Source organism: Papaver somniferum, chromosome 10 (genome assembly GCF_003573695.1).
Source record: "Papaver somniferum cultivar HN1 chromosome 10, ASM357369v1, whole genome shotgun sequence".
Taxonomy (NCBI): Eukaryota; Viridiplantae; Streptophyta; class Magnoliopsida; order Ranunculales; family Papaveraceae; genus Papaver; species Papaver somniferum.
This window is the reverse complement of record NC_039367.1, coordinates 42475149-42502220: the sequence shown is the minus strand read 5'-3', so window position 1 is coordinate 42502220 and position 27072 is coordinate 42475149. Positions and strand designations below refer to the sequence as shown.

The 27072-nt window shown below is 42.6% G+C and overlaps 1 protein-coding gene across 1 annotated transcript; it reads left to right on the top strand.

Annotated features, from left to right (window-relative positions):
• Positions 1 to 1604: 1604 nt before the first annotated feature.
• Positions 1605 to 2844, top strand: LOC113315568. Its single transcript, XM_026563831.1, has 2 exons — positions 1605 to 2231; positions 2449 to 2844. Exons 1-2 carry the CDS (start codon positions 1605 to 1607, stop codon positions 2842 to 2844), a joined length of 1023 nt encoding a protein of 340 aa, XP_026419616.1.
• Positions 2845 to 27072: the final 24228 nt, after the last annotated feature.

Genomic DNA, 27072 nt, shown 5'->3' with positions numbered 1-27072 from the left:
TGAAAATGCCTTTGTACGACTAAGTTCAACTACTTATCTCTTCTACTAGAAAATCACCATCTTGTGCTTACCACGGAACATGACTGTCCCTCACTAAGCAGGGGACTTAATGTTGATGGTGGATTTTCGGAAAGGGCTAAAATCGTAAAATCATGATACTGCATGTTTCTGACCCGGCTTCAGGAATGTATGTGACGATTCATATTTTATGATATGTGAACCGTTTAACGATCTCTAACTGAGCGAACATTCCTCTCAGAGCTATATATGATGAATATGTTTCTCGAAAGGTCTCCCAGCTGAACGTTTGATTCTTCACACATTTCATCATCACCTCTACACAGAATCAAAATGATTGGGCGGCTCCTAGTAATAATGTTTGTTAGAGAGCTTAACGCCTTCAGGACGTCAAGCTGCTCGTTGTTCCCTTACTATGCAGAGAGTCGTGTATAGAATCTCCTAATAATGATTGCGCGGTTCGTAGACATAATGTTTGTTAGAGAGATTAACGCCTTCAGGACGTCACGCTGCTCGTTGTTCCCTGCCTATACACCCCCCAGAACGAATATAATGCTTCAATTATCTCGTATCTCGATTCTGCAAATAGATTAATTATACCGTGTCATTCATCAACTGAATTCCTAGAAAATATTTTATTATATCTCATTACCCCGTTCCATGGCTGATCCTCAGCTGGATTCCATGGATTAGTAATAGATAATCTATTATATCTCATTACTCTGTTCCCTGAATCCCCAGCTGGATTCCATGGATTAGTAATAGATACTCAACTCATTTTACTACTTCGTTTCATGAATCATTATCAGCTGAATTTCATGAATTAGTAATAAATATTCAACAATCGGGCATCTGAGCCACCACCGAGTAAGCCCCGAGAAAATTGTGCAAGTGTAATTGACAATAATGCACGAACGAGCATTCAAATTAAAATACGGACGAACGAGGAACTTATGAAGGAAAATAATATTAAATAAAATAAACAAGAGGCGTGGGACCGGGACCACCGGCCTACCAGTCATGCCGCCGTGGTCGGTCCCCCTCTTCCGCTATTTTATTTTATTTTAATATTTCCCTCATCTTATGAAGACTCCTTCATTTGAGAAAACTCTCTCGTTTGAGCGAGACTCTTAGTTTCTCCATACTTTCATCAAACAAAAATAGGGAAAGGTGTCACGGGACCGGGCTACCTAGACGGCCGACCATGCTCTAGCCGTGGCCAGTCCCACACCTTACAATCCCTTATTTTTTCATATTATTATTTCCTTCATCTCATGGAATTCCATCGTTTGAGCGAAAACCCTAGTTTTTCAATATTTTCTCAAATATTGCTCAAACCATGAAAAAGCCAAAAGTCAAATGGTCACATGACCGACTAGGCTTCTCACGTAAATACCAGGTGTTTTCATTTTTTCGAATCTTCATCGTTTTCAAGGCAATCAATCCGTTAATACCACGTGTTTTCATTACCCAGATATCCAAATGATTGGTGTTTCAATCATTTTCATTTTCATCTACGGTTAGTTTTTCAGTTTTCACCCTCGTTATTCAATTCTTTTGTTGATTGGAATTCTTTTAGGTCTACAATGAATCCTGTAATTGTAGATCTTTCAAAAACCCCTGAAATCCATCTATCGATAAATTTGGTGAATGAGAAAAATGATTTACCATATGAAGCCTGGAAATATTCATTAATTGGTCGTTTAGATTTTGTTCACCTTAAATTTTCGGATGCTGCAACGATTCTTCGGAATCAATGGAAGCTAAAAGACAAATACCAACTTATTCCACTGGGCAAAGGTTTCTTCACTATCAAATTATCAAGCATTGAAGATAAAGAGTATATTACTTCTGGTAAATGGGAGGTTCAAGACCAGGTTCTTAGGGTTAGGAACTGGATTCCAAATTTCCGTCCTGAAAATCAAAGAACATCTAAAGCTATGGTATGGGTTCACTATCGAGGGCTTAGTTTGGAGTATTGGGATGAAGAAACTTTATTTACTATTATTAGAGCAATTGGAACTCCTATCAAAGTTGATGCAGCTACCTTACAATACCAGAGTGGATATTATGCAAAAGTTTTGATTGAGATTGATTTAGCTAAAACAATTCCCAATAAGCTTTGGATAATTACTAAGTATGGAGCATTCTCTCAGGGTGTAACTCTTACCAAAATTCCTAAATTTTGTACTAAATGCAAAATTGTGGGTCACGTAACTGCAGAATGCAGAGTTTCACAACAATCTTCAAAAGCATGAAGTTCTAATCAGGTGGAGAAGGTGATTATTATTGAACAAAATCAAAGCTCTCCATCCTCAAGTTTGATGCCTTCTGAGCAGCAAAAATCCAGTCAAGTTCAAAATCCTCATAACTCTGGTAATTCATTCTACTATACCCCCAATAAATTTAGACATTGCTAAACTTGTTCAGCATCCTCATGTTCCCATGGAAAACCATTCAACTGAAGTTACTGAGATAAATTCTGATATGAATGTTATCAATTCTACTGTTGATATCAAAGTTACACATAACCCCTTTGAAGTATTACAAGAAAATGATAATGAGCTTACAGAACCTGAAGATGGGGAAATTAAGGAAATTAATGCAACCAACCTTTTAGAATTTGGTACTATCCCTCAAAATATTATTATTATCCCAAGAATTTCAACTAGCTCTCAGTCAAGTGAAGAAGTGGGTTCTTATAAATCTTCAAAGAAAAAGCCTCATCTAAAGCCAGCAGTTGTCACAAGAAAATCTAGTAAAGAATCTCTTAAGCATATGATTGATAAGGGGAGTTTATCTCCTCAGCCACCACCTTTTAAATGAAGGTAATCTTTTGGAATATTAGAGGCCTTAAAAGACAAAAGGCCAAAGACGAATTGAGAAGTTTAGTTAACTCCAATAATCCTTCTCTTGTATGGATTGTTGAACCCAAAATTAAATCTTCAAATTTTCATTTTAAGCTTCCTGGGATGCATCATTAAATAATTCATAACTCTAAGGATAACTCTAAAGGTAATATTTGGCTTTTTTGGAATTCTTCAATTTCTGCTCCTTCTGTTATCAAGGTAACTAGTCAGTGCATTACTGTTGAAGTAGGTGATGTCCTTGTCACTAGAGTTCATGCCAATTCATATACTATCAACAGAAGAGAATTGTAGCAAGACTTATCTGATATTAGTCTTATGAATAAGACATGGCTAGTGCTGGGAGATTTTAACACTATTTTGTCTATTGATGAAAAAAGAGGAGGTAGAAGTCCTATTTCAACAGCAATGAAAAATTTCCAGGATTGTGTAGATTTTTGTGGTTTGTTACAAGCTCCTAAAAATGGGCTAGATTTTTCTTGGTGTAATGGGAGAGCTGGCAGCAAGAGGATTCTCTACAACCTTGACAGAGCCTTATATAACTTAAAATGGTTGGATAAATTTAATGTGGCATTATAAATTTGGTAATAGAGGGATTTCTGATCATAGTCCTCTTCTGGGTTCTGATGCTATCATTCCTAGAGCTCCTAATCCTCCTTTTAGATTTCAAAAAATGTGGTTGAACTACCCAAATTTCCTGCAAGTACTCTGGAATTCTTGGAATGAAGAAATTTATGTAATCCCATTTATGTGTTCATGAATAAGCTCAAAAGACTAAAAAAGTTTTTAAAAGTGTGGAATTGGGAGGTCTTTGGTGATGTTAAGGATACTCTTAAAAAAGCAGAAGAAAGTGTATTGGAGGAAACTCTAAAGTCTAATAGTGACCCCACTAACATCAACCTGCTAAATAACTTGGTTACTGCTAGAGGACTTTGTGATATGGATGCAAACAATTATAATACTTTTCTTAGGGACAAGGCAAGAATTAGCTGGATTCAAGATGGTGATGTTAACTCTAAATTCTTCCATACAAGCATCAAGTTAAGACAAGCTCAAAATGCTATTTATGAAATTGAAGACTCTTCTGGCAATATTATTACTGATCAACTGGGTATTTCTAATGTTCTTATTGATTACTTCAGCACCAAATTTTCTCACCAAAATGTTAATATACATGTTTCTTTTTTTGAAGCTGCTCCAACTGTCATAACTGATGAAGATAATTCCTTTCTGGAAAAAGTACCCTATGAAGAAGATATCAAAAATGCAGTTTTTGCTCCGGGGCCTGATGGGTTTACTGGTATTTTTTACAGGTTTGTTTGGGAAGTAATAAAAACTGATTTAGTAACTGCAGTGCAGTATTTCTGGGAGAACAACTTTATTCCTAGTGTGATGAACTCCAATTTTCTTATTCTGATTCCTAAAGTTCATGGAGCTAAGAATGCTAAGCAGTTTAGACCTATTGGTCTCAGCAATTTCTGCTTCAAAGTTATTACTAAGATTGTTACCATGAGAATCAGCCAATACTTACCAAAAATAATTTCTCCTCAGAAATGTGCCTTCATCAAAAATAGGAATATCCATGAACAAGTCTTGCTTGCTTCTGAGCTAGTGAATGAATTATCAGTTAAAAGAAGAGGAGGCAACTTGGGTTTAAAATTAGATATCTCTCAGGCTTATGATACTATGAGCTGGGATTTTCTTTATAAAGCTCTTACAAGATATGGTTTTTCCAAGAAGTTCTGTGATTGGATTATGGTCCTTCTTAAAACTACAAAATTATCAATCATGTTAAATGGAGGCTCTATTGGATTCTTTGGTGTTGGCAGAGGCTTAAAGCAAGGTGATCCCCTTTCTCCAATTCTTTTTATTCTTGCTGAAGATATTTTAAGTAGGAACATTCACAAACTAGTTCATGAGAGGAAAATTCAACCCATGGTGATAAGAAATGGCATTCATCCCGCTCATTTACTCTTTGTTGATGATATTTTCTTGTTCTGCAATGGAAACATGAGAAGCATTACTCATCTTAGAAATATTCTAATGGAATATCTAGCTGCTTCTGGTCAGATTATTTATACTTCTAAAAGTAGATGCTTTGTGGGTGGTACTTCATCTGTTAGAAAGAGACAAATTGCTGATTTTTTCCATATGGATATCTCTAATTTCCCTGACAAATATCTTGGTGTTATCCTGGTTCAAGGGAAGGTAAAATCAGCTCATCTTTGGCACCTAGTGGAGTATATACAACAAATACTTTCTACTTGGAGTGGAAGGTTATTAAGCTTTCAAGCTAGATTAACTCTGGTAAAATCGGTTCTCTGCAGTATTCCAGTGTATAATATGTCAATCTATAAGTGGCCAAGAAAGGTTTTGAAAACCTGTGAAAGAATCATTAAAAATTACTTGTGGTCTGGGAATGTTGAAGATAAAAAGTGTGTTACTCTAAAATGGAACAAAGTTTATACTTCATTTGAAGAAGGTGGGTTGGGGATAAGAAGGCTAGAAGACATGAACAAAGCTCTTTTAATGAAGTTTCTCTGGAAAGTGCTTCAATCTGAAGATGAATGGGGTCTTTTCTTCTTAATTAAATACATTGATAAATTTGGAAATTGGACTTCTTATTATAAAAGGTCTTCCACTTGGCCTGGCATTAAATGGATATTACAAGATTTTAATGAGCTTACTAGATGGGCAATTGGGGATGGGAAAAAAATTTCTCTATGGAATGACAGATGGATTTATGATGAACCCATAAGTAAATTATATCCATCTCACCCCCTGATCTCTCAAAATCCTAACCTAAAAGTTAGCAGCTTAATTGTGAATGGTCAATGGATGATTCCTGAAGAATATCTCCGGCTTTTTCATGTTGAACATCTCCCTGTTCTTAGACAAGGTGCATATACTCTAATTTAGTACAATAATCATTCTGGTTCTTTTATTGTTGCTGATGCAGTTAAAAGACTCAGTCCTCCCATGCCTAAGTTGCACTGGTACAAAAAGATTTGGAATTCAGCTGTCTTACCCTCTACTTCTGCCAACATCTGGAAAATTACAAGAGAAGCTTGTGCAACTGATGAAAATTTGACTAAAAAGGGGTTCAACATGGTCTATAGGTGCTATATTTGCCAAAATGATACTGATTCTCTGAACCATATCTTATGGAATTGCAATTTCAGCAAGTTTCTTTGGAGCTGGCTGGGAGGTATTTTTCATTATCTCAATCCACTTTCTTTTGAAGATGTCTTAAAGAGCAGCAAAACTTCTAGTCTTATAATAAAAGAATTATGGGCCATTTGGTCTTATACTCTTATAGTTGAATTGTGGTTCTTAAGGAACAACATCTGTTTTGAGAATGCAATACCAAATCTTACAAGGATAAAACACAAAATCATGAAAACTGCTCAGGACTGTAAAACAAGAATGAAAGGTATGATGTGGGGAACTGATATTGAAATTCAAATATTGAATTTATTTCAGATTCATTACTGTAATCTGAAGACCATATGAATTATTGAAATCTTCTTCCATCTCCTTAATTTGGATGAAACTCTTCTATGTTGTGATGGTGCTTCAAGGGGAAATCCAGGTCATGATGGATATGGTTTTATTGTCAGAATTCATACATGTGCTTTCATATATGCTGAATCAGGTGGTTTGGGTTTTCTTTCAAATTACATTGCTAAATTTATTGCAAGCATTTGTGCTCTGGAATGGGCTTTGAATAATCATAAATACAAGGTAATTCTGCAGACAGATTCCAAAGCTTGTGTTGTTGCTTTGATGAACAATAAAGTACCTTGGTTTCTGGTAGCTAGATGGCAGAGAGTTGTTACTGGGCTTCATTCCATTTGCTACAGACATGTTTATAGAGAGGTGAATTTTTCAGCTGACCATTTTGCAAAGAAGGGTGTGTTTCTTCCTAAAGGTCAGTTCAGAGATACAATGCTAGACCTACTTCTCTTACTCATATGGAATTCCCTGACATACCCTATTATAGGTTTGCTCAAGTTTTTTTTCCTTGTTTAGCCTTTTTTAGTTTTTTGTTTCTTTCTTTTCTATGATGGGCCTTGTTTGGTCTTGTACTTCAGCCTTTGGTGTCTCACCCTTCACTGGAGAAGGTGTTCGCGCTTTCGTCCCCGGCAAAGCCATTGCTAATGATGTTTCACGTAAACGTACTAAGTACTTGGAAAAATGTGTTTCACATGGTTATGGTTTAGGCGTTCTAGCTTTCTCTACTTTGGGAGATCTTGGTGATGATACCTTGTGTTTTTTCAAGCGTTTGAAAAATCGCTAGTAGTGGAGTAGGTAGTTTTATTTTTCATAGATTAGGTGTTGCTATTCAAAAAGGCGTTGGGTCTCAGCTTGTTGCTAGGATACCAACCAAGGTTTTGTAAGAGTCTTGAACTCTTTTTATTATAAAAAAAAAAAAGTTCTACTTGCTCATTCAAGAAAAATTGATAGTTTCAGTCAAGGTCAAACTCTTCTGAAAATCCAAAATATTGCTCAAACGCGCACCATAAAATACCAAAACTCTCAGGACTAGACGCGAGCAGTATGGTGACACAGGCATGCCAGCTTGACCGACCAAGGTCGACCCTTAGGCTTGCAAGGATCCGGTCCCACATTCTTTCATAATATTGACCTAATTATCTCTCAATTGTTCATATTGAGTCCAAACTCTCTCCAAACAACTTGGGACTCGCTCAATCGACCGTCAGCTGGTCCCACGACCACCAAAGGCTGGTCCCATGACCACTTGGTAGGTCCCTCATCTCTCCATAACTAGGTTTTACCACCTAACGCTCACACGAGAACTAATTTAATAAATGATTAAACCAACATTTGACCATCCTTTCACCAACTGGTCAACAAAAGACTTTGGTGCATGCTCACTCGAGCACTTGGGCGCTACATAGTCGACCATCATCCCATGTAGCCGGTCCCTCTTTCACTCAATGACTCATTTTCAGTAAATCATCAATTGATCAAGATTAGGGCTTCGAACGAATGCTCTGCAAATCATAATTCTGAGCAAGTTCAAACACTAAAAAATTTATGTTGATCCAGCAATATGGGTTAAATATATAATACTCGGTCCAGCTACCAATATTTTAATTAATATTGTATTTGGTCACGTTACCAATAATTCATCAAATGAGCAATACTTGCTCAGATGCTCGAATATTGATTCAATTATCATTATTCAGTAATTTATCAAATGAGCAATACTTGCTCAGTTGTTCGAATATTGATTCAACTATAAATATTTTATCAAATGAGCAATACTTGCTCAGATGCTCGAATATTGATTCAATTATCAATATTCAGTAATTTATCGAATGAGAAATACTTGCTCAGACGCTCAAATATTGATCCAACTATCAATATTCAACAATTCATCATACGAGCACTCAGACTATCAATATTTATTATATTGACTCAACTATCAACATCATTCATGTGACACCCCAAATACTAAAGCTGCTTAGCTGATAGGATTGTAACCTAATTGAACCATCAAAACTAGATTACTGATTTTAAGAGTCATAGTTTGAGAAAGTGCTAATAACAAACCCAAACTCTCTGATATTGTATAAATGAAAGTCTTCCGAGTTCTAAGAATATATTAATGTGTTGTTCACAGAATAAGAAAGAATACATGTAGTAAATAATGCACAATCATGTTGTAACACTAAAACATGCCAATACTAAAAAGATGCATTTCTAACTCTCCTTGATTCAGTTCAAATACTAAATTCACTATCTCTATTTCCAATTTCAAATACATAATCTTATAGCTCATAAACCACTACAATCCTATAATTCAACTCAACTAACTATTACAGCTCTATCTGCAACTATTATTGCTCACCACTATCTTAAACCATGTCATATTCATCACTTGGACACTGCACAATCTTTGCTCCCTTTGTAGCCTCAACTTCGGATGTAATCTAAGCATTCATACTTCATACTTCCACCAGCTACCCCCTCTAAGGTCTTGCTTTCATCAATCATTACAAATCTGTAATCCCCATCTCTAGATAACCTTTTCTTCACATCTATTTATAGCTTCGAGAACTAGGCATATCCCACTTGTATCTGCAGTTGCTTACTATTTCATTCTCTATGATCAAATCATACACTCATAGCCATCCATCAACCCAACATCTACGTATTCTTTACACAGTGATTCCCAACCTGAACAACTACTGCTTACAATTCCAGTTCCAGCCCAAGGTTCTGCAATACCAACATCTTCAACGAAATCATTACACATAGTAGTAGTATATGTTCTTCTACTAACTTTTGGGTTATATCTAAAGTTCACCAACACTAACAGAACCACCACCATTACCAACTCATTTCTTTCTTCACCTCCACCAGTTACATGATCTGTAGCTTCCTCTTAATCAACTTTAACCACATTGCATACAACACCAATAACTTCTCCATGTTTCCTGCACAGTTTATACATCTGTCTAGCACATTCATCTAATTCCTTTCATTTATCAACACTAATACTTCACAAACGCATCAACTGTAATTCAACTTATCCATCCATGCATCATTAACTCATTCATTCGTTCATAACTTAAAAATACAGTCCTTCTTCCTCCATGATAGTCATTTCCAACCATCCACTAATCACTAACAAATCCATTCTCACGACTCTAAACATCACCTACAACTACAAGACCACCAATATAGAACTATAATCGTGTTGATGGTGGTTTTTAGCTTAGGGTTAAAATTGTAAAACCTTGCATCTGATGTAACGTCACTATGTCATGAAACGGAGCCATGAGTGTTAACCTCTCCACTGGCATATTTATTGATCCGTTCAATATATTTACATGAAATTTATCCAGACTGGCACATGTAGCAATTATCCCAGATGTTCTGTAAATTTCGGCGCCTTGCCTATATTACTTATTAATATAAGATTCACTGAGTACTTTCATGTGCTATGTTCCCCGACAGAACCCTTAATATCGATATGGCATGACGGATTTGTGTTCACTCGCAACAGAGTAGCACGGACCTCCAAGTACCAAGGTTAAGGCCTTTGCGCAAAATATTCAGTTAGAAAGAAAAGAATAAACAGAGCCACGGAGTAGGAGAAACAACGAGGGAAGCGTGGCCATGCCATAGGCTAGCCGGCGCCACTTGGCCACGCCCCATGCTACCCAAACGGCCCTTATTCCTTTGTCGACCAATCAGATCGCTTTAAAACCGCCACTGTGTACTGGAAGTGTGGCCACGCCCTTGCTTGTCGGCCCCCTTTCCATTGACCAATTAGGTCGTTCTAAATGCGCCACATGCATTTATAATGAGGCCGGCCCCATGCTGCTTGCCATCCCCCTTTCCATCGACCAATCAGGTCGCTTTAAATCCGCCACGGTGCACTGGAAGTGTGGCCACGCCCTTGCTTTCCCCCCCCCCCCCCCCCCTTTCCATCGACCAATCAGGTCGCCCTAAATGTGCCACACGCATTTAGAATGAGGCCGACCCCATGTTGCTTGTCGTCCCCCTTCCCATCGACCAATCAGGTCACTCTAAACTTGCCACACGCACACCAGAAATGTGGTCAGGCCCGCGTTTGGACGACCCCTCTTTAATCGACCAATCAGGTCGCTCTAAACCTGCCACGGTATTAAAAGAGGCAAAGTTGCGCCAGATGGTCAAAATGCCAAATTGAATTTTCAAAAGTCGCGCCAATACGCTAATTGGCATGCCAAACATGCCTAACGCGCCACTTTGCCACAGAAACATGCCAAACGTGGCAACTTACCATAAATAGCGCGCCAATATGCTAACCCACTCCTTGTTCATGGCAAAACGCCATAATATATTCAATTAGGGTATTCCAAACACGGCTCTGCTTTAGTGGCGTTAGTCCTAACCATAATTTCCAGTCGTGGTGCAAATCATGCCACTTCGGGCCCCACAACATGCCACGAACCAAACAGGACCCAGGAAACCCTAATAATGGCGTCATGACATGGCCACCCGTGGGAATCCTGCTCTTGTGGTCATTTCCACATGATGGCCTGGCTATGGTTCCTTTGGCGTGGCTATGTCACCGTTTGCACAAAACATCGATGTGCAATGGCCACATGCCATATGTCACACGCGCGTTTGCGCTAATTAGAGTTTTGACGTACCAAACCCTAGTTTAGGCAATGTTGCTACGCCAACCAAGCCAAGTAATGTTTCCCAGAACACTGGGATTGATGTGGCAACATGGCCAATGTTTCCATGCCAATGTGCCAAAATCTAGCGGCCATGGCTACGCCAGACGCTACTTCGTGCCACTGGCATGTGCTAACTATGCCAGCCACGCCACCATCATGCCGCACGCCCTGAATAGGGTTGCGATACGCCAAACCCTAATTTAGCCAAAAGTTGCCATGCCAACTGAGTTCAGTAAAGTCCTTAAGATTAACTTAGTATCAGGGCCAATGTTACCGAAGTCATATTTGGGTCTAAAACCAATATGCCACAACAGTTGCCACGGCTATGCCACTGGCACGCCGCCACGCCATGGATACACCAGACGCCACTATGCCAATGGCGCCACTTTGTTATACAACAATATATGGACATAATCAATGGCCATCCTTACTCTTGAGATGCAATCTCAGCCATCCAAGTTCGCCACCGAACTGACGGACTTGTGGCAAGTTTTAAGCGACCATCCGCTTAAATCTCGTGTCCATGGCTACGCCAGGTGCCACTTATACCACCGTGCCACTGGCATGCACGAGTTATGTGTGGCATGTCGCAGTGCCACTGGCATACACCAAAAACGCCACCGTGCCATTACTAGGCGCCAACAGAAGGTAACCATAATCAACGGCTACCCTTCCTCATGAGATGTAATCTCAGCCATCCAAGTTCGCCACCGAATTGACGGACTTGTGGCAAGTTTTAGGCGATCAGCCAAGACGTGCCTAATAGCATCACATGCTATTTTCCTGCGGAAAGACTCTTGACTTTGACTTGCCACACATAGCAACCTGCTACACGTTTTCCACGAAAACACTCGAGACATCAAACATGTCACAAACTGGGGGATACTCATCAGGATATTGGTATGGTGGTTTACAGCGTGTGGCATGCAATACGCCCGTTATAAGAAAGTATCATGAAGCGGGACAATTAGTGGCGGCAAGAAGTAACGGGTGTAAACGGATCCACTTCCTTCATCATGGAAGCATGGGTTTCTGACGGTTATACGTTACTTCATTCTTCCACCACTCAATCGTTCTCACTTCCTACGAGACCAGGATACGTTTCAATATGACTTGTATAAATAGGCTTCACCTATTTTCACCAAAAAACAAGTTTTGGTCAGAGAACAACACAGTATCCAGAAATCACCTGATAGCTTTCCATTCTGCTAGCCAGTTCTACTTTCTGATACAAGTCGTAAACAACCACACCTTCAGAATCAACGATTCTGGTCTCAACACTTTCTGCGCTTCCCTCCCTAATACCAACCCTTCTCCTTCACTTTGTGACCGAAGCAAGCCTGGAACGACCATTTCTTGGTTTAGGATAGGATTGTAAAGATTGATCTCTCGAATCAAAAGTACTCCCGTACAGTGCATTGTTTAGGGTTTAGACTCGTTTCTCATCCACACAAAATTACCAAAATCGGCAGAAGCAGTTTTCACCCACAAACAACTCCATTCTGCAACTTCAACTTCTTTAAATCATTACCCTTGTGACCCTGCCATATCAATATCTCAACCACCATTCCAAAACCTTGTACTCACTACAACCTTTATTAGAATCAACCACCCCTAATTACCTCATCTGCAAAACCCAACACAGGAAACCCTAATTCTAGAAAACCCTAATTCATGTGAAATCTAAATTGAACTCAAACAACAATTCTACATTATACCCAAACAAAACCCATCTCTAATTACTCAATTAATTAATCTAATTCACACAATTGAATCTTTAATTGAAAAGAAACCCTAATTTACCTGATTTGGGGAAGAACATCATTTTCAGCTTCAAATTCCACCTTAACTCTTGATTTGTGGCAAACCCATCTTCAATCAATCCTCTTAAGCATCAATTTCATCTTCCCGTACTTTTCTTACAAACCCTCAAATTACAGCAACTCAATCTTCTTCTTCCCCTGTGAATACCATCTCAACGAAACCCTTAAACCATTTCTAATTAATTTCCACTAAGATCTAGAACATCAACCTTCATCACCCGTAAAGATTTTTCAAACGAAATCACTCGATTTATAGTCGATGGGAAAACGAGAAGAAGAAGAACATATAAGAAGAAGAAAGAGAAAGGAAAGAGAAATGAAAAAGAGAATGAGTCGAGTTCTTCTCGACACGTTTGGTTTTATCCAAACCAACGGCTTTACGAAGTCACACATAAACTGGATAAGTTCAGCCGCAGACGGCCTAATACCAAAAGACTATTTTTCCCTTCATACAAATTCGATGTTATCTTCTTTGTCCGGTGCCCGAGTGACACGCTCGAGTATCCCATTGCGCATAACTTTTCGAGATCTATTCAACGGTACTAGTTTCGTATCCAGATTGTTCTTAGATTAATTTCTACTAATTAAGATTCTGTTTGATAAGCCGAGTCATTAGCGGCTAAGTCTTCTCTTGATCGTCTCTTGATTATCATTAGACCGGTCAAATAGCGTTGAAGAGATTGTGAATCCTTACGATTCATTCGAGAACTATACGTCCAAACAAACTTGTTCATTCATGAATCCTAGAACATTCCGCAATCATGCTCGACTGAACAATACTTAGACTCATTCGAGAACTATCAATCATGCTCGACTGACTAATCAAATACACGTCTGCTTTGCAGACTCCACGTTCGTGAGACATCAATCACGTCACATGGGGGATATTTAATTAGGGTTTTGGTCTGGTGGCCTACAACACGTGTTTTCGTACACGATGAGAAATGTAAGTAATTCATGCAAGAAGTTGAGGGAGTTAGCCAAGTAGTGGGTGGACAATCAACCAAGTCTCTGCACGACCTGGAACTGGTTAAACCACGATTTCCCACTTTCCCACTCTTTCACTCGAGCAATCATCACACTTACTGGAGATCAATGTGTCTACTATTCTAGCAATATAAATAAGTCTCTGAATCCACGATTTAACGACAGAAGAATTCTAATCCGAGCAATCACTCTCAAGAATTCAATCAATCGACTAGAACTTATTCGAACTCAACAGTTCACAAAAACCTTAAACACATTCGCAATCCTTGATCATCATTGATCTCACACACTTCTCAGCTTCCCTCCTACAGATCAACCCTCTTCCCTCTTTGTGGCCGAATTGACTCTGGAACGACTATTATCTTGGTTTAGGACGGAGTCCTACAGATTGATCTCTCGAACTCAAAGCACTCTGGTGCAGTTGTTTATGGGTGAAAACTATTTCTGTCGGTTTTGCTAATTTGGGGTGTGTGGATGAGAAATGAATCTAAACCCTAAACAAATGCACTGCACGGGAGTGCTTGTGATTCGATAAATCAATCTGTACAATTCTGGCCTAAACCAAGAAATGGTCGTTCCAGACTTGCTTCGGTCACAAAGTTAAGGAGATGGGGTTGATCTTAGGGAGGGAAGCGAAGAAGGTTTTGAGATTGTGAAGGTGTTGGTTGTGTATGACTTGTATCAGAAAGCTGAACTGGCTTGCAGAATGAAAGCTATCAGTTCCGGTGTTGGAATACGATTGTATCAAAACTTGGCTTCTGTCTCATTATCTTGTTTTGGAAATAGGGAGGAGAACCTATTTATACAAGTCATTGATCCTTACCCACGTCTCTCATGGGAAGTGGAGAAAGTGGAGTGATGGAGTAGTGGAGTTGTGTGTGTTAGTGTCACACGACTAGTCTTGCCCACTTCTCCCATCATCACTAACCGTCCTTGTCTTCCTGACACGTTCTTGTGATGGCACGTTGTGCGATGTACGCTGTAAACCGCCAGACCAATACCCCAGTATGTATCCCCCAATTTGTGACATGTTTGATGTCTCGAATGTATGGATGTGGGACCCACAGAAATTAGCATGTGATGTTAGATTAAATAACTAAGTTATTTAGGAAGTCGATATTTATGAAATATCGTGTGTATTCTATGCAGGTAATGCATCGAGTATATTCAGCATGTATGAAGCATCGCTGTTTTCAGGCTTAACGGAGTAAGTCACGAATTTAAGCGTCTTAAAATAGCATCACGTCCAGCCATCTTCGAGTGATCATTTGGAGGCTATACAGGCAAGCCCTGATTTGGCTGATCACCCCATGTGGAAGAGTGGTGGACGGTGATCGTAGTGATGCCTCACTGGTTGCCTAACTCCTGTCTTAGGCTGTCCTTCCAAGCTGGCGAAGTCGGATGGACGAGATGACTTGCGACCCACATTTGTGACCCACAGATTAGGGTATAGGAGGTGCGCAAGTACCTTCTTTCAGCTTGGTCGAATCCATGCATGGGAGATGTTTTTGGCAAGACCGACCGGTCATGTGTGTATACGGCTTGCCGGTGTACACGTCCGTACCTCACTGTCCCATGGAGATGTGATCTAAGCCACTCGATTTTTCCGACAAAGTTGAGTGGTCGAGATCGGTTTGCAATTGGAACCGCGCGACCATGCCTAGTTTGGACGCACGAATCGAGACATCTAGCCATGGTCGGCCTTGGACGATTGGTCACGCATGTAGACGGGCCCACGCGATTGTGTTGACATGCTTGGGACCCTTTGAGTCTACATCTACACCCTCCATCTATGCCTGCGAAGATGGATGGTCGCGACTGATTTGCGACACATGTGATATGCCGCAAACCCTAATTAGGGTTTCATGTCCACGCTACTTTGGCTGGATGAAATGGCAAGCTACGCTCCTCTTTTGGGGAGGCCGACCATGTGGGGCCCACATTGGGCCGGTGGTGAACATGCCAATACCTTCCTGACGGCTATGGGTCTGATCTAAGACATCCAAACATGATGGTGAGGTTGGATGGTCGTGATCAATTTAAGACCTTTAGTGGAATTTCCTGCGACCCTTAAAGCATCACGCCAGCCGAATTTGGGCGAGCGTTTGCTTCTCCCTGTATAGGTCGTGAGGTGGTCGATTGTGCAGGCGTGAAGGGGGCCCGCCGGTGTGCAGGACAACGCTTGTCCAACCGGCCATGAGACGATCTATGTCGTCCAACCATGCCGGTGAAGTTGGACGGCCGCGACCTGTTTGAGTGGCAGTCTTGTGCATACATGTTTTCCAAGATGGTCCATACCAGCCCAACCATCCTACTCTAGGCGGTATTCGGTGGTTGTTTGGGAGGCGTGGTATGTATTCGACCGACCAGGGCATAAACGGGCCCGCTGGTGGTCATTAAGATGGTAGCCTGATCCTGCTAAGGATCGTCTAGGCTGGTTAAATTATGCGGCCAACTTGCGTGGTCGTGATTGTTTCTGAGACTGTCAGTCCAGATTCAAATATGCTCAATCAGGCTAGTATAACACACCGAGAGATGTATGCTCAATCGGGCTAGTATAACACACCGAGAGATGTGTGCTCAATCGGGATAGTATAACACACCGAGAGATGTATGCTCAATCGGGGTAGTATAACACACCGAGAGATGTGTGCTCAATCGGGCTAGTATAACTCACCGAAATATGTGGCATGTACGGGTATTTCGTGCATGCCTCACTATTAACACTTGGATATTTGTGCTACTCTGCTGAGAGCAACATTCAGTCGTCATGCCGCACTAATAATGAGAATTCTGCGGGAACAACACATGAAATACAAGTCTAGTCATGCATTAATTAATAATGTTGTAAATTCACAGGGTATATTGGGAGAGGATTCTTGGGTACTCCTTCAGTCCTCAGTTTCCCTGAATCGGCATTTTCTTTTAATATGCGTTTCAAAGTTCTGCAATCACTTGTTGGATGACTGGCATACCTATGAAAGCGACAGTAGCGCGGATTCTCCATTTCCGTCTATGTCAGCTCTCTCCTAACGGGAGGTTGTTTGATTGCACCATCTTGGATCCAGACTTCCAATAGCTCGATCACCTCTTCAATGAAGAAAGTAAAGTCTGGTTCTTCCTGGTTATTCTGCTGAAGTTGAGTCGGTGTTTATGTGTTTCGAGCTTGGTTGTCCTTCCTTGATGCTTTTGTAGGATGGGACGTTGGAGGAGCGTTCTTATGTTGTTGCGCTTCTGTTTATGGGTGAAAACTATTTCTGCCGGTTTTGGTAATTTGGGGTGTGTGGATGAGAAATGAATCTAAACCCTAAACAAATGCACTGCACGGGAGTGCTTTTGATTCGAGAAATCAATCTGTACAATTCTGGCCTAAACCAAGAAATGGTCGTTCCAGACTTGCTTCAGTCACAAAGTGAAGGAGATGGGGTTGATCTTAGGGAGGGAAGCGAATAAGGTGTTGAGATTGTGAAGGTGTTGGCTATGTATGACTTGTATCAGAAAGCTGAACTGTCTTGTTGTTAGATTAATTTCTACTAATTAAGATTCTGTTTGATAAGCCGAGTCATTAGCGGCTAAGTCTTCTCTTGATCGTCTCTTGATTATCATTAGACCGGTCAAATAGCGTTGAAGAGATTGTGAATCCTTACGATTCATTCGAGAACTATACGTCCAAACAAACTTGTTCATTCATGAATCCTAGAGCATTCAGCAATCATGCTCGACTGAACAATACTTAGACTCATTCGAGAACTATCAATCATGCTCGACTGACTAATCAAATACACGTCTGCTTTGCAGACTCCACGTTCGTGAGACATCAATCACGTCACATGGGGGATATTTAATTAGGGTTTTGGTCTGGTGGCCTACAACACGTGTTTTCGTACACGATGAGAAATGTAAGTAATTCATGCAAGAAGTTGAGGGAGTTAGCCAAGTAGTGGGTGGAAAATCAACCAAGTCTCTGCACGACCTGGAACTGGTTAAACCACGATTTCCCACTTTCCCACTCTTTCACTCGAGCAATCATCACACTTACTGGAGATCAATGTGTCTACTATTCTAGCAATATAAATAAGTCTCTGAATCCACGATTTAACGACAGAAGAATTCTAATCCGAGCAATCACTCTCAAGAATTCAATCAATCGACTAGAACTTATTCGAACTCAACAGTTCACAAAAACCTTAAACACATTCGCAATCCTTGATCATCATTGATCTCACACACTTCTCAGCTTCCCTCCTACAGATCAACCCTCTTCCCTCTTTGTGGCCGAATTGACTCTGGAACGACTATTATCTTGGTTTAGGACGGAGTCCTACAGATTGATCTCTCGAACTCAAAGCACTCTGGTGCAGTTGTTTATGGGTGAAAACTATTTCTGTCGGTTTTGCTAATTTGGGGTGTGTGGATGAGAAATGAATCTAAACCCTAAACAAATGCACTGCACGGGAGTGCTTGTGATTCGATAAATCAATCTGTACAATTCTGGCCTAAACCAAGAAATGGTCGTTCCAGACTTGCTTCGGTCACAAAGTTAAGGAGATGGGGTTGATCTTAGGGAGGGAAGCGAAGAAGGTTTTGAGATTGTGAAGGTGTTGGTTGTGTATGACTTGTATCAGAAAGCTGAACTGGCTTGCAGAATGAAAGCTATCAGTTCCGGTGTTGGAATACGATTGTATCAAAACTTGGCTTCTGTCTCATTATCTTGTTTTGGAAATAGGGAGGAGAACCTATTTATACAAGTCATTGATCCTTACCCACGTCTCTCATGGGAAGTGGAGAAAGTGGAGTGATGGAGTAGTGGAGTTGTGTGTGTTAGTGTCACACGACTAGTCTTGCCCACTTCTCCCATCATCACTAACCGTCCTTGTCTTCCTGACACGTTCTTGTGATGGCACGTTGTGCGATGTACGCTGTAAACCTCCAGACCAATACCCCAGTAAGTATCCCCCATTTTGTGACATGATTAATGTCTCGAGTGTGTGGATCGTGGGACCCACAAAAAGTAGCATGTGATGCTAGATTAAATAACTAAGTTATTTAAGGAGTCGATATTTATGAAATATCTTCTGTATCCTATGCATGTAATGCATCGAATATATTCAACATATATGAAGCATCGATGTTTTAAGGCTTAACGGAGTAAGTCGCGGATTAAGCATCTTAAAATAGCATCACGTCCAGCCATCTTCGAGTGATCGTTTGGAGGCTGTACATGTAAGCCATGACTTGGCCGATCACTCCGTGTGGAAGAGTGGTGGAAAGTGATTGTGGTGATGCCTCACTGGTCGCCTAACTCCTGTCTTAGGTTGTCCATCCAAGCTAGCGAAGTTGGACGGACGAGATGACTTGCGACCCACATCTGTGACCGTCGGCTTAGGGTTTAGGAGGTGCTCAAACACCAACCTTTAGCTTTGTCGAATCCAAGCATATGACACGTTTATGGAAAGAATGATCGGTCATGCGTGTAGACGGCATGCCGGTGTACACGTCCGTACCTCACTGTCCCATGGAGATGCGATCTAAGCTACTCAATTTGTCCGACAAAGTTGAGTGGTCGAGATCAGTTTGCAATTGGAACCGCACGACCATGCCTAGTTTGGGCGCACGAATCGAGGCGCCTAGCCATGGTCGGTCTTGGCCGATTGGTCACACATGTAGACGGTCCCACTGTGATTATATTGACATGCTTGGGACCCTTTGAATCTACATCTACACCCTCCATCTATTCCTGCGAAGATGGATGGTTGTGACTGATTTGCGACACATGTGATGTGCCGTAAACCCTAATTAGGGTTTCATGTCCACGCTACTTTAGCTGGACGAATTGGAAAGCCACGCTTCTCTTTGTGGAGTCCGACCATGTGGGGCCCACATTGGGCCGATGGTGAACATGCCAATACCTGCCTGAGGGTTATGGGTCCGATCTAAGCCATCCAATCATGCCAGTGAAGTTGGATGGTCGTGATCAATTTGAGACCTTTAGTGGAATTTCCAACGACCCTTTAAACCTCACGCCGGCCGAACTTCGGGAAACCGTACGTGATTATGTGGCTAGGTCAAGGGAGGATCGATTATGCAGTCGTGAAGGGGGTCCGCCGGTGTGCAGGACAACGTTTGTCCAACCGTCCATGGGACGATACACGCCGTCCAACCATGCCGGTGAAGTTGGACGGACGTGATGAATTTGAGACTGCCGTAGGCGGCCTTTATTCGTACGGCTCCTCCAAGCCGCTTCATACCAGCCTGGACATCCAACTTTAGGCTGGTGTTCGGTGGTAGTTTGGGAGGAATGGTAGATATTCGACCGACCAGGGCATAAGCGGGCCCGCTGGTGGTCATTCCGGTGGTAGCCTGCTCCTGCTGAGGATCGTCAAGGCTGGTTAAATTATGCGGCCAACTTGCGTGGTCGTGATTGTTTCTTAGACTGATATGGACAGCCCAGATCCAAATATGCTCACCGAGAGATGTAGGCTCAATCGGGCTAGTATAACACACCGAGAGTTGTGGCCTATATGGGTTTTTCGTGCATGCCTCATTATTGACACTTGGAGATTCGTGTTACTCTTCTAAGAGCAACACGCATTCGCCATGCCGCACCAATAATGAGAGTTCTGCGGGAACAACACAGGAAATACAAGGTAAATCGCGCATTAATTAATAATGCTATAATTCACAGGGTATATGGGATTGTTGCTACATGCTCCAACCTGGATGAATTTTGTGTATTTAATTCACAGAATGGTGGGATTGTTGCCACATGCTCCATTCTAGGTGAATTAGTAAAGTGAAGAAGTTTTCATCACTTATCAGTGGCTTTATCCTTTGCAGGATGTCAGCGCATAAATTTGGTTTTATAATTTTAGCCATGAACTAAAATCCACCATCAACATTAAGTCCCCTGCTTAGCGCATAATGGTTGCATTATTGTGGGGTAGGCATGAGATGGTGACAGTTAAAGATAAAACTTATGAGACAAAGTTAGATGTTACCAGGAGAGACGGGTCGTCCTGTCTTTGGAGCGTGTCACGTTTAAGAGGCGTCTAAGCGAGCGTTCCCCTAGCATGATGTCGGTCTTTCCTTCTTCGATCGACCTTGCTATGCCTGCTTCGGTCGAGGGGCTACTGCGCCTGCTTTGCTCGATCGTGGGGCTGTGCCTAATCGAATGACTGTTGCGCCTGCTTCGTTCGTGGGGCTACTGCGCCTGCTTGATCGAACGTGGGCTTGATGTGCCTGATCAAGTGGGACCCGCCGCATGCCTGCTTTGCTTGGGGCCGGCTGTGCCTGCTTCGACCAATATGGGGATGGTTGCGCCTGATCAAGTGGAACCCGACGCGTTCCTGCTTTGCTTGGGGCCGGATATTCCTGCGTGGACCAATATGGGGTTGGTTGCGCCTGATCAAGTGGGACCCGCCACATGCCTGCTTTGCTTGGGGCCAGCTGTGCCTGCTTCGACCAGACACTTGTTGCCTCACCCAACACCAGACTTGCCCCTTGACCAACACCAGACTTTCCCTGACGAACACCGGCCTTGCTGATTTGACGAACCCCGACCTTGATGATGGACATCGCTGCCTCGACCGACACCGGCCTTGATGTATTGTTTCGTTCGAACACCGGTCTTTTCCCGTACACCAGCTTTGTTACTTCTGCCAACACCGGCCTTGCTGTTGTGACCAACATCGGTCTTGCTAACTAATACCGGTCTTGCTAACCAACGTCGGTCTTCCCTTTGCTCGAACGTGGGGACCAGGCGTGCTTGATTTTCTCAAACATGAACCATGTGTGCTCAAATGTGAATGTGGGTCCTACAGAGAACATTGAAGCAACTTCTGGAGCGAGCAAGTCCTGGAGAGCGTTAAAGCAGCTTTTGGAGCGAGCAAGTCCTGGAGAGCGTTGAAGCAGCTTCTGGAGCGAGCAAGTCCTGGAGAGCGTTGAAGCAGCTTCTGAAGCGAATGTGGAGGTGGCTCCTAGAGAGAGCATTGAAGCAGGATTCTAAAGCGAATGTGGGTTCCGGAGAGAGCGTTGAGGCGGCTCTTGAATAGACCATTGAAGCAGCTTCTGCTGGAGGGAGCGTTGAAGTGGCTTCCTCTTCAGTTTGATTTACCCTTGCGAATTCCATGCTTCTTGATTGACCATCTCTATCGTGTTGAAGAAGTTCTAGACTGATGGTGAAGGAACTTCATGCTGATCCTCAGTCCCCAAGCGTGGTTTACATGGTTCTATCTCTGTTCGTAGTGGTTGTTTCCATGGTGAAGCTCGGGCACTGGTATCAACAAACGAACAACGGTTCTTAGCTGCGGTTGTGATCAGAAGAGACTGACAGGAAGAGGCGTGACAGCTGCGGGCACGAACTTGGTGGTGTCTCGTTATTAGAGCGAGAAGCATGATGGAACCGATAACTTCTTGATGTTGCCTCTGGAATGAAAAGGAAGGAGACAGTCCCTTGCCCACGAGTATCCACTGAGCCTTCGACTTGATAGATATTGTCACGCTGGTTTCATGAGGCCGTCTTTACTACATTACGTTTCATAGACATCCAGGAATATCACTGATCTTTGACAATACGTCTGTTCTCTTGAGTGTATACTCGTATTTGAACATCTTGGAATCATAATGATAGCGTGCTTGCATCCATGTTTGAGATGGACAACGCGCTAAGAAGTCCCCAATCACACTCCTTGGGAGACGCAATTTTGAACGCGTCTCTCATCGATGTGGTTGCTGTCGAGCCGGATATGGAATATCTTGGACGTTGTTTCATCATTGTGGCAGTCGTGCATGTGGTACTAGATTTGGAGTTGGTGCGCAAGCTATTGTATCTCGATGGTTTTCCTCTTACTTCTTCATCGAAACTGGTAGCAGGGCAGATGTTGTTGCAGATGAGCGTTCAACATCTCCAATGGATGACCAAAAGCGCAGATTCTCTAACATATCATGATATACATGCACCATCGTCTGATAGAGTGACTCGCCCGGATCTTGCTCGACATGACGCGTGGGCATCGTTATCTTCTTGAGGCTGCTCCGTTGAGGTATCGGCTCCAGTGGAAGATTTCCGTCATAGAGCGTTGATACGTTGCACCGACATTCTTTAAACCAAATGGCAGTACAGTATAATAAAATTTCCGAGAGGAGTTCGAAAAGCTATCTTACTGGCGTCATGCCCGTACATCCTTATCTGGTTGTAGCCGCTACATCCATATGGAGGAGAACATGTCGTGTCCGCTGGTTGCATCTACTAACATGTCGATGTTAGGTAGAGGAGAATCGTTTTTGGGGCAGCATCTGTTCAAGTCCATGCAGCACCTTATCTGTCCATTCTCCTCGTGTCTGAACTGCAACTCCAAGCGAATATGTCCTGGTACTCTTTGAGAAGTTCCACGAGCTTCGTGCGTTCATCCGTACACAAGGTTGAGCTGATGGAGATAGGCCTAGGAGATTCCTCAACAATTTCAATCTTATCAGTTGTGGAGTTGGTGCCATCTTGCAGCTGTTGTGGAGCATGTAGCACTTCTTCTTATGGTTGTTGTAGCATTCCATTGGGTGGAGAGACTGGGTAACAGTCTCCCCTGCTAATTGATAATAGCAGCGTCGGTATACCGTTTTCCCTTTCTGGTCACGACTCGCCACAAAAGTTCGTTCCCTCTTGGTGTGAACATGGGTTTCGGCTTCACCGGATGAAGAATAATGTTTCGTCAGCAAAGATGCGTCGTGGGGCTTAGCCCTCAATGATGCGAGTCGGTCCTCCTCCTGGATTGACGCCCATATGGGGAGTGGGATGCAATGGACTTTGTCTGATTCTTCCTGCGGAGCTCAGGCACTGGTGATATGTTGAAGGGACGATCCTATTTTCATGAAGCCATGGTCTCCCTAGTATCATATGGTAGTCCGGCTCCTTCTCTATGACTTTGAATTTCACTTTTGACTGAACGGGTCCTACTGATAAATTCGGATTGACATACACGTATGTGCTAGTCTGGTTTCCTTCAAAGTCTGTCATTGTGGTAGGCTGTCGTACGATCTTGCATGGGAGGACCTTGGATGTCCTGAGAGTCTTGAGGGTAATCACATTCGAAGATGCTTCTGTGTCGATGAGGGCTCTCTTGAACTATGAATCCTTGATGCGTGCAGTAACATATAGGGACCGGTTGTGACCTTCTTCCGCCCTCATGTCGTCCTTTGTAAATCTAACATTATTCACAGATGTTTCTGGTACGTTTGAGACTTCTGGACGTGAAGGAGTTAGGTGCACGTCCAGGTCTATCTGGTTGATTGCAGCAAACGTCTCCGCCCGCTGATTCTTCGAGAGGTGTAAAAGTTCACACAAAATTTCTACTAGAGAAGCCGCTTCCTGATCGACTGGCCTCCGGTTCATAGTGAAACTATTGACTTGAGGAGGACCGTTGTGAGGATCAGTCCCCAGTGTAGGAGTCTCCATGACAGGACCGCTCATATCTGATGTCATCTCGATGAGGAGATCGAATATGTCGTTTATCGCCTCCGTGCTAGTTCAACTGAAGCGACAAAGATAACGGGGGTATCGAAATATGGAAATTCATTTTAAACAAAATTGTTCAAAGAAGGGTGAGAAACATTACCATTTGAGGGATTCTGGATAAGATCCGTCGCGGTAGAATCATCCCTGAAGCCAACCATCCTTTTTTGAAAATCTTGAGATTGCAACCGAGAGATTAATCTCCCACTGTGGTCGCCAATTGTTTATGGGTGAAAACTATTTCTGCCGGTTTTGGTAATTTGGGGTGTGTGGATGAGAAATGAATCTAAACCCTAAAAAAATGCACTGCACGGGAGTGCTTGTGATTCGAGAAATCAATCTGTACAATTCTGGCCTAAACCAAGAAATGGCCGTTCCAGACTTGCTTCGGTCACAAAGTGAAGGAGATGGGGTTGATCTTAGGGAGGGAAGCGAAGAAGGTGTTGAGATTGTGAAGGTGTTGGTTGTGTATGACTTGTATCAGAAAGCTGAACTGGCTTGCAGAATGAAAGCTATCAGTTCTGGTGTTGGAATACGATTGTATCAACACTTGGCTTCTGTCTCGTTGTCTTGTTTTGGAAATAGGGAGGATAACCTATTTATACAATTCATTGAGCCTTACCCACGTCTCTCATGGGAAGTGGAGAAAGTGGAGTAGTGGAGTTGTGTGTGTTAGTGTCACACGACTAGTCTTGCCCACTTCTCCCATCATCACTAACCGTCCATGTCTTCCTGACACGTTCTTGTGATGGCGCGTTGTGCGCTGCACGCTGTAAACCTCCAGACCAATACCCCAATAAGTATCCCCCAATTTGTGACATGATTAATGTCTCGAGTGTGTGGATCGTGGGACCCACAGAAAGTATCATGTGATGCTAGATTAAATAACTAAGTTATTTAGGGAGTCGATATTTATGAAATATCGTGTGTATTCTATGCATGTAATGCATCGAATATATTTAGCATCTATGAAGCATCGCTGTTTTAAGGCTTAACGGAGTAAGTCGCGGATTAAGCAATAACATCACGTCCAGCCATCTTCGAGTGATCGTTTGGAGGCTGTACAAGTAAGCCATGACTTGGCCGATCACTCCGTGTGGAAGAGTCGTGTACGGTGATCGTGGTGATGCCTCACTGGTCGCCTAACTCCTGTCTTAGGCTTTCCGTCCAAGCTGGCGAAGTTGGACGGACGAGATGACTTGTGACCCACATCTGCGACCGTCGGATTAGGGTTTAGGAGGTGCTCAAACACCAACCTTTAGCTTGGTCGAATCCAAGCATGGGACACTTTTTTGGCAAGACCGATCGGTCATGCGTGTAGATGGCATACTGTTGTACACGTCCGTACCTCACTGTCCCATGGAGATGCGATCTAAGCCACTCAATTTGTCCGGAAAAGTTGAGTGGTCGAGATCAGTTTGCAATTGGAACCGCACGACCATGCGTAGTTTGGGCGCAGGAATCGAGGCGCCTAGCCATGGTCGGTCTTGGCCGATTGGTCATTGTTTATGGGTGAAAACTATTTCTGCTGGTTTTAGTAATTTGGGGTGTGTGGATGAGAAATGAATCTAAACCCTAAACAAATGCACTACACGGGAGTGCTTTGATTCGAGAAATCAATCTGTATAACTCCGGCCTAAACCAAGAAATGGTCGTTCCAGACTTGCTTCGGTCACAAAGTGAAGGAGATGGGTTTGATTTTAGGGAGGGAAGCGAAGAAGGTGTTGAGATTGTGGAGGTGTTGGATGTGTATGACTTGTATCAGAAAGCTGAACTGGCTTGCAAAATGTAAGCTATCAGTTCTGGTGTTTGGATACGGTTGTATCAATACTTGGTTTATGTTGTCTTGTTATGGAAATAGGGAGGAGAACCTATTTATACAAGCCATTGAGCCTTACCCACGTCTCTCGTGGGAAGTGGAGTAATGGAGTAGTGGAGTTGCATGTGTTAGTGTCACACGATCAGTCTTGCCCACTTCTCCCATCATAAATAACCGTCCATGTCTTCCTGACACGTTCTTGTGATGGCGCGTTGTGCGCTGCACGCTGTAAACCGCCAGACCAATACCCTAGTATGTATCCCCCAGTTTGTGACATGATTAATGTCTCCAGTGTGTGGATCGTGAGACCCACAGAAAGCATGTGATGCTAGGTTAAATAACTAAGTTATTTAGGAATTCTATATTTATGAAATATCGTGTGCATTTGTATGCATGTAACGCATCGAATATATTCAGCGTGTATGAAGCATCGCTGTTTTAATGCTTAACGGAGTAAGTCGCGGATTAAGCATAGCATCACGTCCAACCATCTTCGAGTGATCGTTTGGGGGCTGTATAGGTAAGCCCTGACTTGGCCGATCACTCTGTGTGGAAGAGTGGTGGACGGTGATTGTGGTGATACCTCACGGGTCGCCTAACTCCTGTCTTAGGTTGTCCGTCCATGCTGGTGAAGTTGGACGGCCGAGATGGCTTGCGACCCATATCTGTGACCGTCGGATTAGGGTTTAGGAGGTGCTCGAACATCAACCTTTAGCTTGGTCGAATCCAGGCATGGGACACGTTTTGGCAGGGCCGATTGGGCATGCGTGTAGACGGCATGCTGGTGTAGGTGTTTGTACCTCACTGTCCCATGGAGATGCGATCTAAGCCACTCAATTTGTCCGGCAAA

What these genes read in the sequence shown, in the direction of transcription:
- LOC113315568 (XM_026563831.1), top strand. Translation starts at nt 1,605, where the DNA reads ATGAATCCTGTAATTGTAGATCTTTCAAAAACCCCTGAAATCCATCTA. An exon ending in AATGCAAAATTGTGGGTCAC is followed by an intron (nt 2,232 to 2,448) that starts GTAACTGCAGAA and finishes AAACTTGTTCAG; the next exon opens with CATCCTCATGTTCCCATGGA.